The sequence below is a fragment of the Hyaena hyaena genome, unplaced genomic scaffold, assembly GCF_003009895.1.
Source record: "Hyaena hyaena isolate Hyena2069 unplaced genomic scaffold, ASM300989v1 scaffold_577, whole genome shotgun sequence".
Taxonomy (NCBI): Eukaryota; Metazoa; Chordata; class Mammalia; order Carnivora; family Hyaenidae; genus Hyaena; species Hyaena hyaena.
This window is the reverse complement of record NW_024081204.1, coordinates 447388-462389: the sequence shown is the minus strand read 5'-3', so window position 1 is coordinate 462389 and position 15002 is coordinate 447388. Positions and strand designations below refer to the sequence as shown.

The window sequence follows — 15002 nt, the reverse complement described above, 5'->3', positions numbered from 1 at the left end:
TCATGATCTCACAGTTTGTGGGTTCAAGCCCCACATCGGGCTCTACACTAACAGTGCAGAGGCTGCTTGGGATTCTCTCTCACTCCCTCTCTGTCTCTCCCTTGCCCATTCACACGCACGGCCACGCACTCTTTCTCAAAATAAATAAACTTTTAAAAAATTATTTAAAAAAAACCAAGAATTATATTTTGTAGCTGCATTGATATAAAGATTCAAGCTGGATCCATGATTATCTCTTCATTACTATTACACTGATAGTTAAAACTTTTTTGTGGGTCCTCAACACTGTGTCTGCTGGCCTGATGGAGAAGCCAGCCCTGGCTGCCCACCCATGAAAGACATCTCATATGACCTTGGGCTGGTTTCTTAAAGCCCCCGAACTTCCACTCTCTCACCTGGAGATAATACTCCTGACTTTGAAAGGTTGAGCAGATTAGAAAGCAAGCAAAGCACAAAAGTAGCCAAAGCGTGGTGTGCGAACGTCCCTTCCTGCAACACAGAGCAGTGGCGAGGGTGGTGTCTGTGCCTGCCAGCCAGGAGCACCCCCTTCCCCACCGCTGCCTGGCCCTCTACTGAGTCACTCTCAGGTAGAGTGACCAGTGTAGGACCACAGAATACATCCGTTTGTCTTTAAAAACCTGAATAACAAAGTGAATCAGTTTGTGTTTGTAACTCATAATCATCAGGCAGTGTGACATGGATTTGTGACAAAACAGGCTGATAAGTCGGAGGACAGATGTGGTGCATGCTCCCCATGCAGAGAGAGCAACCAGCACCCCTGAAGCCCCGAGAAACAATGGAGAGAAATGATTTACCCGCTGTGTGCTGAGCATCTGGGAGTCTCAGGGCAGAGCAGAGATCTCTAAGTCAGCTGTCGTAGCAGAGTTAATCAACACCTTATAAACAGTTCTCAGGAGGGCCAATCAGCTTTGGGGAAATATCAGGGACCTTTGAAACCCGTACAGTCACATTCCTCATTTTATGGATGAGACCAGAGAAGTTAAGGGAATCCCAAAGGTCACTCGGTGCCAGCAAAAAGATCTGCCTTCCAGACAGTTCTTCCCACCCCTTGGCTTCCTGAGACTCTGGATGAGAATCTCCTCCCCAGTCTGGGGCTTTCTAGATACAGATGTGGGGAGGGATGTAGCTGGGAACCTTTCAAATCATAAATCTGTAACACTGTTTATACTATTAATTTAGAACAAGCAGTACTGTCAGCTGAGTAGTAAATCTAGGCTGGCTACTGTTTGCCACAAATGGATGTCACCCTCCCTTCCTGTGCTTCCCGGACATCTGGGGCCATAATAAGGAACTATGTATAACATGTATGAAGTCAGGTACAACCGTGTTCAGTTCCCAGCTCTGCCGTCACTGGCTTTGTGACCTGAGACAAATGACTGGCCTTCTCTGAGTCTCCCTTCAGGTGTAAAATGGGGATTCTAATGTACTTGTATTCTAGGAATAAGTGTACTGTCTCAGTTGAAAGATGGAGAGAATGAATGTGGCATGGCCACTCCCAAACACGGTAGCAATAGCCCACGTGATAGCTGCCACTGTTGTCACCACTGCCGTCATTAGCATCACGTTTGTCATCGTTGTCCTCTCCTTCCCTCTCACCTGGGAAAGATGGTTGAGGAGGGTCAGACAAGAACATTCTCGAGAACTTGTAGGCCGTGATAAGGCACACGCAAGAGATCCGAAGATGGAAGTGTCGCTGCGTGGTGGCACTTAGAAGCGGCATCCAGAGGACACAAGATAAAAGAGGGCCAGGACCTTGGCAAGATTTGACAGAACCGAAGAGGAAGAAAGCAGCGGTATAGACTAGGGAGAAAAATGCACGAGAAATGTGGAGGGGCAATGGGGGCAGATTGGTCAGAGAAGTTTCTGGCAACTGTTTTTCCTCCTCCGCAATCTGAAAGATCCAGTAACCCAACAGGAACAATGATTGAAACCAGCAGAGGTTGTCAGAGAGATTAGGGGTACGGAGCCCCTCAGGGTGGGAGACGATGGTGCCAGCGAAGTGAGGTAAAATGTCAAGCGATATTTATGGGCTCCCCAGTTTTGGAAGGGATGCGGGAGGAGGATGAATCTGCTCCTTTGAGAGTCAACAGGCTACGTCAACAAATCCATGTCGCAGGGCAGTGGGAGATAAGGCAGGAAAAGAAATTTGAGATCTATGAAAGAAGCTTCCGCGTCTCCATTCAGTGCTGTGAAATATGGTTCAGTCTAAAGACATTTGAATACAGGAGATTTTAATGTGATCAACTGCTAATTTGCCTGTCCTGTAAACTTGAATATTTATTTCTTATTTTCTAAAAGTGAGTCACTCTGGTATTCACGTATCAGAATGTTATCTGCAGACACTACCGTATGCGGTCTCTCGTCTGTTGAGGCAAGTGCCTTCCTGTCGACTCAGAAGGCACTTTCTTCTAATAAATCCTTTTCAGATGAGTAAGCTTGCCAAGATGGATTAATCTGGCCATGAATTAGTAAGTCATGAATTATTAAGGAGATTCTGTAAAGAAGTTCCAGCCATTTCCACTAAGATTTTTGCCTCGCCTGGCTCCAAAATGACTAAAGCCATTTTATGGAACATTTTTCCTAATATTCTAACCTCAATTTCCTTACTTCATACTTCCTTTTTCGCCAGCAGGGTTCCCTTTTCATTTTGGTATTTTTGATTTATCCATGTTAATACCTTAGGTTTGTGATCTTTTTAAATGGAAATTTCTCTTTGATTGCAAAGGAGTTTCAGGTGTTTGAAAACCTGTATCACAAAGTTAATATGTAGCTTTTGAAAAACCAAGCTTTTAGTGATGTTCGTGTTAATATAACTGTATCTGCGCTCTTCCAACTTTTCATAAAAACTCAATATATCATTTTTAAAAGGGTGCAGAATCATCTTGTTTTATTCCATGAAAAACTTTCTGAGAAGTGTTTAGAAATTGAATTTTAGGTCATCAAATGAAACATTACATAGTCTAGGAGAACTTAATGTTACAAAGAACCTGTATGTGTATATAGCTATACACACACATATTTATGTATGTGTGTATATATAACGTATAGTGTAAACACTACGTGATTATAGCTATAGTCAATGTAATTAAGCCATCATATAAGATTAAAGTTCCTTTCATTTTTTTTTTTATTTTTTTTAAATGTTTTATTTATTTCTGAGAGAGACAGCATGAGCAGGGGAGGGTCAGAGAGAGAGGGAGACACAGAATTGGAAGCAGGCTCCAGGCTCTGAGCTGTCAGCACAGAGCCTGACGCGGGGCTTGAACCCACAAACCGTGAGATCATGACCTGAGCCAAAGTTGGACACTTAACCAACTGAGCCACCCAGGTGCCCCTGAAGTTCCTTTTATTTTTAAAAATTATATAATATAAACTAGGTATTGATAAAGCGGTCTTTAAAAATGACTGTAAAAATTTCTTGGGGCACCTGGGTGCCTCAGTCAGTTAAGCATTAGACTCTCGGTTTTGGCTCAGGTCATGATCTCACCGTTTGTGGGTTCAAACCCCATGTTGGGCTCTGCACTGGTGCGTGGAGACTGCTTTGGATTCTCTTTCCCTCTCTCTCTGTCCCTCCCCCGCCTATGTTCACTCATTCTCTTTCAAAATAAATAAACACTTAAAATTTTTTCTTAAGACACAAAAGTTCTAAGCATAAAGAGAAAAATCAATATATTTATTATACAATATTAAAATTATGAATTTTTGCTCATCATAAAATACCATTAAAAGTGAGGCAAGCAAGTCACAAACATGGAGAAAGATTTACAAAACAGATGCCATGAAGGACTCATATCCAAAATATGTTAACAATAAAAAATAAAAACTTCTATAAATCAACAACAAAAAGACAGAAACCCAATAAAGAAATAAACAAAGGACTTGAACAGGCACTTTACAAGTTTATTTAAAAAGGAAAAAAAAAACAGCCCACTCTACAGATTTACAAAAGTAAAACAGCCAATAGATATTTAAAGGAGCTCAGTCTCCTTGGTCGTTGGTAAAATGTAAATTAAAAACCACAATGAGAGGCACCTGCCTGGCTCCATCGCTGGAATGTATGACTCTTGATCCTAGGGTTGTGGGCTCAAGCCCCACATCAGTGGAGATTACTTGAAAATAAAATCTATTAAAAAACCTCAAAATGAAATGTCATTATATATCCACCAGAGTGGCTAAAATTAAACCGGCACTGCCAAGTGTGACAAGGATGTAGGGAAACTTGGACTCACACACACACGTGTTACAACATTGGTAAAGGTGAATGTATACCAGTAGCCCAGCAATGATGCTCCTAGGTCTGCACCCCACAGATAGGACTTTTTTATAAGAATGTTCTGTAACAGTATATTCTAGATCATGGGTCAGCAAACCACCATCCACAGCTACATTTGTATGGACCACAAGCTATAAATGCTTTCTGCATCTTCAGGGGGTTGTAAAAAAAAAAAAAATGTTTAAAGAATATGGAGCAGAGAACACTCGTGGCCCATAGAGCCTAAAACATGTACTATCTGGCCTTACCAACAAAAAGAAAAGAAAAAAACCTCATTGACTCTTGTTCTAGATCTAAAACTGGAAATAAACCAAATGTTTATCAACAACAGAATGCATAGGCAAATTGGGGTGTGTTTATACAATGAAATAGTGTACGGAAATGGGATGCACAGACTATTAGCAACAACCCATGTTTCACAAACAGATGCTAAGAATAAGGAGCCAGATATAAAAAACCATTTATTATACGTGTTCATTTATAAACTTTGAAAATAGGCAAAAGTAATCTATGATATTAGAAGTCAGGATAATGGTTATCCTGGGTGAAGGGTAGTTATTGGTGCAAAAGCGGCTTTTGGGTTCTGATAGTATTCTATTCCTTGGTCTGGGTGTTGGTTTTTGCAATATTTACTTTGTGAAATTTCATGGAACCATACACTTATATGATTTGTGCATATTTCTGTAATTTGTTACTCCTTAATAAAAAGTTTATTTAAAAAGTCATTATGTGAAGAAAAAAAAAAAAAGCATCTGCCCCAGGGATGAAACTATACCAACCACTGAGTAATGTTCCTCCGTCACCAGAAAACCACCTACTGATGGAATTCTCATGATCATTTATTGCCATGTCAACCCTAGCTACATCTTACTTGGATGAAACATATACATTTTCCCATATCCAGTCTGGTCCCTTCAAAAACTGGCACATTCTTCATAATATGGCATTAATGGCCTCAACCTACACCCAGCTTAGGCAGAGCTTATTGGTTGAAGGCAATGAGCTAGGTCTTATGAAAACCATGAAGTGTGGATGCAAATGCAACAAGTTATTAAGACTCTTTAAATCTCATATCAAAATATGTTTTCCCCACTGTTTTCTCAAGGGGGTATACACCGTCTAGAGTCTGTTGAAGAATATAACGAGCTGATGGTGCGAAATGGGGACCTGCGGGCCAGAATGTTGGAGGTCTCCCGAGATGGCCGAAAGCACTCTCTTCCCCAGCTACTGGATTCTACTGGAACATCACAGGTAGGACAGTCCTATGAAAACTTTTGTTTTCTCATACACAGTTGCCCAGTTAGGGACGTAAGAGCATGTTTCCACCCCTGGGTCTCAAATCTTTACTCTTTGAAAGACCAACAGGAGCAGCTGTGTTGTGAAGAACTTCCATCTGTGTGGGCAGGGAGGGGTATTTGGGACTCAAGATGTAGCACAGAGAGCGGGGTCTATCCATGGAGGTTAGAAGGAAGTCAGCCTAGTATTTGAAAACAGTAGAGAAAAATAATCCCTTGTTGGATCTCGACATCTTGATCCCCTTCCTACTGTGTGTTTTGGAACTGAGAGCTGCTTTCAACTGCCAGGAGACAGTGGCGCCTCACGGTCTGTGGTCAACCACCATTGCTTGTTTAGTGGGCGCGTCAGGTGTCAGCGTAACCACCATGTGGGTAGGTGGGTGGGTGTTGGTTCGTATGAGAGAGGAAGGGAATGCGTGTGCATGCCTATACTGTGTTTGGGATTTTACCTGTTACACAGTAATGACTCAGACAGGCAAGGTCAGAGGGGCTGCAGATAGGGGTAAGTAGGTGGTAATGTTAATTTTCCAGGGCCTGCCTCATCAGAGCCCCATAATTCTTCACAGAGGCTCTTCCTCAATTACATCATCCTCAACACAGTCAAAAGTGGGAAGACAGCTCCTAACCAAGTTGAAGGCAGGCTGAGTCCCTGGGAACCTTGTGGAGTGTTCTTTGAGGTCCTGGCATCATCAGTCAGACAGCTCAAAAGAAGCCATTGGCATCTTGCCTACAGTGGAGCAGAGATGGAGGCGGAGGGTAGCAGCAACAACATCCATAAGTTCATGTAGACTTATAGATGGTAGAGTTGGCAAGGACCTGCATCTGGTCGTCTGGGTTGGGTCTTTACTTTTGGTGTATCATCACCATTTTACAGACAAGCCAATGAATCTCAAAGAGATGAAATTTTCTGCTCAAAGTGATATGGCAGAATCATTACAGAGAAGGTTTTACCTAGCCAGGAAAACAGTAAGTGCCCATATTCTATAGGCAGTTGCTGATCAGGTTATTTTGTGTGGAATCTACCCAAAGACAACTTGAGTTGGGACATGGAGGAAAAGCAGAGCAAAAAACTTGCATGGGTCCTGGTTAAAACTCCTCCAAACCCTTGGCTAGAGACAAGCCTGTGGCCTGCTCAGAATGGTCTAACTGGACCGGCAGAGTCGGGGTGGATCAGAAAGTTGTAGGAGAGCCACATTGCGGGCTGTTTTAATTTAGTGTGGAAAATGAGAGAGGGCTTCCAGCCATCATAGCCAAGGTGGTGATTTCTTAACTGACCTGCTGAGAAGCCTGACAATATTTATTATTTATAGCCCAGAAATACCTATTTCTAACCCGGCTTCCAGAAAGCACAGGACAGTGAAGATTTCAGAGGAAAGACCTTTTTCTCTTTTCAAACTATCCTTTTTTTCTTTTCTTTTCTGGCCTTTTCTTTTTGTCCCAGGATTCATCCTTCTTTTCCCTGTACTCTCCGCCTCCCCCCCCCCCAAACAAAGCATTGTCTAGAGTAGAGCTACCCAATACAGCTTTCTGCAATGATAGAAATGTTTTATGTCTGTACTGTTCAGTATGGGAGCCACGTGTGTCTACTGAGCACATGAAAAATGGCGAGTGAGACTAAGATGTGTATTTTTAATTTTAATCTCCATTTAAATATAGACCGTGACAGGTGACTAGTGGCTGCCATATTGGACAGCAGACGTCTAAAGAGTGCAATGGGGCCCCTGAAACACATCAGGGGAGCAATGAAGCACCCAGACCTCTAGTTCCCATGCGCTCCAGAAGGGGGATGGAAGGAGGTTCTGTTGGAGAGGGGTGGTCAGAGAGTGTTCCCTTCTAAGTTCACGCATGAACCTCCATATGTGAGGGTTGAACACCAATAGGCTATGCCTGCCTATCTCCATGATGGTTTCAGTAAAAGGGTAGTAACCTTGCCAAGCCAACATTTTTTAAATGAATCAGAGTCTGGGAAGCCAACATAGCTGGCAGATATTTTGTAAAACTGCAAAAATATAATTGTTTGAAGCTGCCAGGAATACAGAAATATCATTAGCAGACATCTCATTTCTACCTTTGACTGTAGAATATACTAATTAAGGATAGAAACAATTTTCTCATGTCTCTTTCCTCATATTAAGCACAAAATGGTTTTTTTTTCCCTTTTTTGCTTATGCTGGAATATCTGTCTCATTTAAGAAATTTATTATTCTAAGAAGAATAAAAAGGAGCTAGACTGTAGAAGTGCTTTAGCAGTAGATTTTCTTTATCTCTCGTTTATGTTATAAATAGTGTACCCTGCTTACACACATGTACATGTGGGTGATGGGCAGGAAAGGGACTGAGATTGGAGCTTCTGCGTGCCATAAAGGCGGAACGGGTGGCGTCTGGGAAAGTATTTTATTTTCCAAACGTGAGGGATTAGAACTGGAGCTGCCACATTTGTCAGCGGCGTGTTTTATATGGAATAATAGTTGTCAGGGTTTGCGGTTTGGGTGTTACAAGAAAGAAGGGCTTGCTAAGGTTTTGGTTGAGTGAATGAAGCTTAAAATGGCAAGATACTCTCTAACCATGATTGTGAACTTGGGTTGGGGGTAGAGGGTGGCTTCCAGGGAGGACCTGACCACAGGAGGGCCCCCCTACATCTCTGAGGCCTTTTGGCTTCTGGTTCCTCACTCCATGCCAGGAAGCAAGAAGGCTGGGATCTGTGGGGTGCAGTCACAGAGCAGCGCTGAGTGCCGGCGGCCTCCGATGTTGTTTATAATAAACTTCCTTTAAGCCACTGGGCCAGAGCTGGAGCAGGGAGAGATGTCTGTGTCACCCAGAGGACAACTGAGGTTTTCAAAACCTGAATATATTTTTATGCCAGAGGCCACAGAGGGATAAATGAGAGTGTCCCTGACCTTGCCATGTGCTGACTTTCAGGAATACCACATTGTAAAGAAGTCCACCCGCTCCCTAAGCACCACTCAGGTAGAATCTCCATGGAGACTCATTCGGCCATCTGTCATCTCTATCATTGGCTTATACAAAGAAAAGGGCAAGGTGAGCTCCTTTCTGCACAGTTTTGTCTTCCGGGTGAATGTTAGTATGTGTTTCTTTTTTTTTTTGTGTGTGTGTTTGTTTATTTTGAGAGGGAGAGAAAGAGAGTGTGTGTGCAGGGGAAGGGCAGAGAGAGAGTCCCAAGCAGGCTCCGTGCTGTCGGCACAGAGCCCAATGCAGAGCTCAGTTTCACAAACCGTGAGATCATGACCTGAGCAGAAATAAAGAGTCGGACCCTTAATTGACTGAGTCACCCAGGTGCCCCAGTTAGCATGTATTTCTTAAATGGTGAATTTTGTTATTGTTGTTTTTACATGAAATAAAAAGTAAAAGGTAAAAAGAGGAACTAAGTGGCCTGTACATGGATTTGAGTGGATTCCCTGGCCGTCTTTCCTGTGGGGTGCTGGGTGAGATGATCACGCCCTTTTGTCCTTAGGATATAAGGAGTCACTGGCACCTGGGAGCTAGGGCACCGTCGAGGGTGGAGTGAGTGCTCCAACATGTACTACTATTGAAAGAAAAGCCACCCCTGTAGCTTCAGGGGGTATATTCCTACTTATCCTTTTGAATGAATTCATAGCATTGCCAGTATCATAAAGATAATAATACAAATAACTTGATACTATACAAATATCAAAATATCCATTTTGATATTATACAACATGGAAATATTAAAACAAAAGAATAAAATAAGTATGGCCCCTAAATTGTGTGAAATTACTCTCTTGAGCTATCAATCCATGTGAAACTGCCATTTTTGAAGATGAAAGGTTGTTAAATACTGGCAATTTCAAATGTTTCAATGTAAAAACTTTCTCCCTTTAACATAATGCAAACCTAGTGCACTGCAAATAGATCTGAGGAAGGAAATGGAGAAGGGAACACAGATTTATAGCTGGTTATCTTAACTCTGAGCATAGTTGGGAAGGAGACTTCAGTTAAATACTACAATGGGAAGAATGCCCTCAGTTAAATACTGCAGTGGAAGGGGTGCCTTCAGTAAAATACTGAAGCAAAAACAGATGCCCTCAGTCAAATACTGCAATGACAACCTGGACCCCCTTCTGCTTGGGGTGTAGGGCCTTGGCTTTAGCATTGCTGGAGGTCGAGACTGCATTCGAGGACAGATGGGGATTTTTGTCAAGACTATTTTCCCAAATGGATCAGCTGCAGAGGATGGAAGACTTAAAGAAGGTAGGAGAAAGTCTCTTGGTGGTTCTCAGTGGTGGTGAGTTCTGATTCCATCAGAATCTGCCCCCTTGCCAGATGTGAAGCCAGTGGCACAGCCACCAAAGCCATGGGTTTGGGGGGCGAGCAGACCGGAGCGAATTCAACACTTACCTACATCATGGTCTTGGACAATGGATGTAACCTGAGCTTCATTTTTCTCAGTTTATAAACTTGGAATATTAATACCTATCTTAAAGGGTTGTTGTGAAGATTGAGAGGATAGGATAGAACATGACTTGATAGTCTTATTTGGGTCTTTAAATGTCTATCTTGTCCCCTTGGATCTTGATCATCTTCCTTGCCTTGAAAGTTCCTGAGAGCTTGCAGGCTCTTGCCTCAGGCCTGGAGTACATGTATATCTTTCATTTTCTCCGTAGGACCTGCCATTGTGCCATGCATAAACATGTTAGAGGAGTGCTTTCTTTTCTCCCTGCTTTATTGACATGTAATTGATATATAACATGTAAGTTTCAGGTGTACAACCTGATTATTTGATACACATATGTATTGCAAAATGATTATTAGCACATCAAGTTAGCTAACATCCCCATCACGTCACTGAATGACGTGGTGGGAAGTGGGAACATTGAAGTCTTACCCTCTTAGAAATTTTCAACTGAACAGCAGAGGATTGCTGGCCATAGTCTCCGGGCTGTGCAGTGATCCCCAGAACCTATTCATGAGTCCTGACTTTTCTTCCTCCCTTATTAACATACTTCCTTCACGAAATGATGACATTGCACAATTTGTAGTTACCTTCAAAAATGTATAACTGGTTGGTGCAGTTGACCCAAATTATAAATACTATTGTGTTCTGCAGCTTATTTTTTTTTTTTTTTAAACTGGTAAGAGTCCGTTGGAGTCTCCTTTTTCAAGCAGAGCTAGTCTAGGAACCCATATGCTAATGATAAGATGTGACCAGGCTTATTTTGATGGCAGAATATTTATTTCTCTCTTTTAGAGGAAGGATTAACTCCCAGGTGGTATTTGTATCTAGTTTCAGAACAATGTAAAATTCTAACAGAGCATTTTTATAATGGATGTGCCATGCGTTCATTTGATTGAAATTTGTCCTGCAGTCCTGGTAGAATGGAGACAAATGGAAGGAAAATCAATAGTTAATAAAGGTTAACAGCACTTGATTCTCCTAAATACTGTTTTTTCACATGTGTTCATTTACAGTAAAGGTAAGTCATTGGAATGGATTTTCAGTGTGTTGGATGACCTTTTTAAAAATCTTGTATAAAGATTTTTAAGAGCATAAGCAATCATTTTAATGGTCGTATCCTTTTCCCGTATGGAAGCAAACCAAAAACCTTACCTAGTTAGGTGATTATTTTTAAACAGATTATTTCACTTATTTTACAATTTCTGTAACTGCATTAAAGAAAAGCACGTAACAAGTGCATGGGGTACTGCTACATTTTCAGCCTAATCTACAGGATTCCTTTAATGGAATGCACAGCGTGTCCCCGGGATTAGCTGTCTGGGAGAGGTGCAAAGATGTGTTCTGAGGCTGCTGTGCTTTGTTATAAGTAAAGGACATCCTTCCTTTGTCCTGCACTGCTGTGTGAAGTTCATCTGTTCTTCTTCCAGGGGCCCCTTCATAGTGTTTTAGATGAACTGCTATTCCAGAAAACAGACCATGTTACAAGAATATAAACCAAAACAAACTGATGAGTCAACAGGATGTCCCCGTTCTCTTATAATCCCAGCAGACACTATCAACAGCTGGAAAAATGACCTGACCATATTTTCTTGGGGTTGAAGATGAGTCCAGGATGGCTTGAGAGAGAGAGAGAGAATGAGAATGAATGAGAGAGCAGTTTGGCATTAGCCCACAATAATCTCTTAGATAGAAGCATGTAGTAATTAACAGCTTAGTGACTGAGAACTTGAAACAGCACCAGTAACACCAGGCTTCCATACCATTTGTGGAGGGAGGACTGCCATTTTTAAATAATATCTCGAAAATTTTTTGTCTGTTATTAAAGCCATTTTCCATGCACCATGATGATTCTCCAGGCTTGAAAACCTTGTTTTTCTACAAATACAGAAGTGGCTTCCTCACATGTTGTACATGTTCATGCTATACTGCCAGTAGGTCTAGGTTCTTTAAACAAACACTCTGAGGAAAGACTTGGGACTCATTATTGCATTTTGATCTCTAAACTTAGGACACCTGTTGTCAAACTTGGCAATGGCTAAAGAATAAGAACTTAATACTTCCCCTCGTTGTTTTTCATTAAAGATGGAGATGCAGAATTACTGCAAGAGAATATGTATTGTTATTCATTGTCCCATTTTGTGAAATTCCTGGGAAAGCAGGTTGGAACAATAAAGGTCATTTTATAGAATTGTAAACCAGGACGCCATTGTAAATCAGGACGCCATCATAAATCAGTGCCGCATGGCATCCTCTTTTAGTAGTGACCACGCAGTTAGATTCTCATCCGTCAAAGCTTGATGTTAATGTAATTCTCCTATTTTGTCACTAGGGGATGAAATCCTAGATGTAAATGGGATACCAATAAAGGGCTTGACGTTCCAAGAAGCCATCCATACCTTTAAGGTAGCCACATTCTTATTTACCTCTTATTTTCTTTATTTTTCTTCCCTTATTTCCTTCTGGTTTGGGTTTGATTTTTTTTTTTCATCCTTTAACCTAGGAATAGTCTGAATGTTTTAGCCCTACTCCCCTCTTGTCTTCTCAGCAAATCCGGAGTGGATTATTCGTCCTAACAGTACGCACAAAGTTACTGAGCCCAAGCCTCACACCCTGCTCCACACCCACACATGTGAGCAGATCTAGCTCCCCGAACTTCCACTCCAGTGGGGGCAGCTCAGCGGCAGGCTCCAATGACAGCGGTTCTTCATCCCTGGGTCGGAAGGCCCCCGGGCCCAAGGACAGAATTGTCATGGAAGTCACACTCAACAAAGGTGATACCGGCTACCCCTCGCTTTCTTACGTTCTCTCACATAACAATTTGTAATCTGTTCCTGGGTTTCATTTTTATTTTTTTTCTAGGAACTGTTCTTTTGGAACAGCCTACTGCCAACAGTGTACGGTATTCTGTAAACAGACAGTGGGATCGCAAGTAGAGATTTTAGTCATTTTGTGAAAGTGAAAAGAAGTTACCAGTAGCACAGTCTTTTAACCTCTCCCCAGATGAATCACTGTGTGTCAGAAACTCATGTTTAAAAAAAAAAAAAAGACCAAAAAAATCACTGACTGACTTAATTCTAAGGCTAATAAAATTATTTTGAAGAACAAAAGATTATAGTTAAGAATATGGCTAATAACAACTAAAAATTATGGGTCTTCTCCAGATCTTATGGCTTTTCATCTTTGTTTCCTTTTCCTCTACACCTACTACAGAAATATGATGAGTGATGACATAACCACAAGATTAGTGGCTAAAAAAGACAAGTGAAAGAAATCCTAAAGTTGTGTATCCAGAATAAAAACTAGTGAGGCACCTGGGTGGTTCACTTGGAGGATCATGTGACTCTTGATCTCAGGGTTGTAGGTTCGAGCCCCCTGTTGGGTGTAGAGATTACTTAAAAAATAAAGTCTTTTAAAAAAATATTACTTTGACTCTGCCTATTTCCAAAAACAGAATTGAGGAGGTTCTTTAGACTAAGCAGAGAGCAGACAGCTGAATAATTCAGTCCATAGTCAGCCCCTGGTTCTGCCATGGACTCATTTCGTTTATAGAGTACGAGAATATTAACAGCGAAAAGCAGGATTTACATTCTGAGTCTGGTCAAAAATAAATGATTGTTGGTCTGAATATACACTGATGTAGCTTCGTATCACTTAGACTTTTTTTTTTTAATTTTGTTCTCTTTGATGCCTCTCACAGAGCCCAGAGTTGGATTAGGCATTGGTGCCTGCTGCCTGGCTCTGGAAAACAGCCCTCCAGGCATCTACATTCATAGCCTTGCCCCAGGATCGGTGGCCAAGATGGAAAGCAATCTGAGGTTCGTTGTAAACCTGATAGTGTAGGCTTCCGGCATGCTCATGAATTTAGGAATGAATCTACATGTAAGATATCTGACCTATTATATTTTTTTGTGAGATTCTAAACTTTTGTATCATTTACAGTAATAACATAGACAAGATAACACAGACAGACAATTAATAGCATTTCCCAAAGTTGAAAATCTCATCTAAATGAAATCGGGTTGAAGTAGAGAACTAGATCATGGCTTCCCTATTTTGATCTATTTGGACTCAGAAGCTCAGTTTCAGAAACTTGTGACAAAGTACAACTCTACATAGATCACTATGATCATCTAAATATTTTCTTTCACTTTTATATTCATTTATGTAAAATTCATAGATGGTGCTGGGAACTGCTCATAACAGTTCAGAATCACTGGATACAAGAGAGTCCTGAAATGATGCCCTTAAACCGGGGGCCTCTGTCATTATTAAGTATAATCTCTTGAGCCTTTCCTGTTGTTTCATTTCTCCATCTGTGATGTTATTTAGATACTTATTGTCTGAAATCACCGGGTGTCTGATTTCTCAGTCCAGCTAGTTGAGTTGTAACATGGATATTCTGTTATACAAGAGATGTCTAGGTGTTCCAGTATACGGTAACTGCAGTGGGTCTGCGCCCACCCAAACTTCACAAGAATGTACACAAATAGTAGTGCACAAAGCACCCTCTGCGAACAGTATCACCTTTCTCCCCTATAAGCTTCTAAGTCCTGGAGCAGTTGAGGAATTGTCAAAATGACATGGCTTGAGGTTGCCATTTTGGGGCCCTGTTAATAGATTATATTATGTTTTTAGTTAATCATCAGAGCGAATTTTCATACAAAAAAAATTCGGCAAATCATCCAAAGTACATTAAAGAAAATATACTTTTAGAACCCAAGGAAAAAAATCCTTTAATGACATCCCAAGATGATGTTTCTTTCTTGAATGGTTCCATATGTCTGGAGCCTGCCAAATGAACATTCTTCAAACCCCATATAAAGAGTCTTTTGTTCTCTCATACTGAGTTCTCTGCCTATAATTTCAAGTCAAAATGGGCATCTTGTCCCCAATTTCTCATTTGTTCAAATTTGAAACGTTTTTACAAATTCTTGGGTAACCTTTGAGCTCCAAGATATTTCCCCCTCAAATCACATTA

The 15002-nt window shown here is 41.3% G+C and overlaps 1 protein-coding gene across 2 annotated transcripts in view; it reads left to right on the top strand.

The window, feature by feature from the left end:
* The window catches only part of PDZD2 (PDZ domain containing 2), a 238885-nt gene that overhangs the window by 189860 nt on the left and 34023 nt on the right, over positions 1-15002 (top strand). For both annotated transcript variants that reach the window (XM_039256412.1, XM_039256413.1), the window contains exons 7-12: positions 5400-5545; positions 8509-8628; positions 9705-9819; positions 12354-12427; positions 12570-12795; positions 13722-13839. In XM_039256412.1, coding sequence (XP_039112343.1) covers positions 5400-5545; positions 8509-8628; positions 9705-9819; positions 12354-12427; positions 12570-12795; positions 13722-13839 — 799 coding nt within the window. The remainder of the gene's footprint in view (positions 1-5399; positions 5546-8508; positions 8629-9704; positions 9820-12353; positions 12428-12569; positions 12796-13721; positions 13840-15002) is intronic.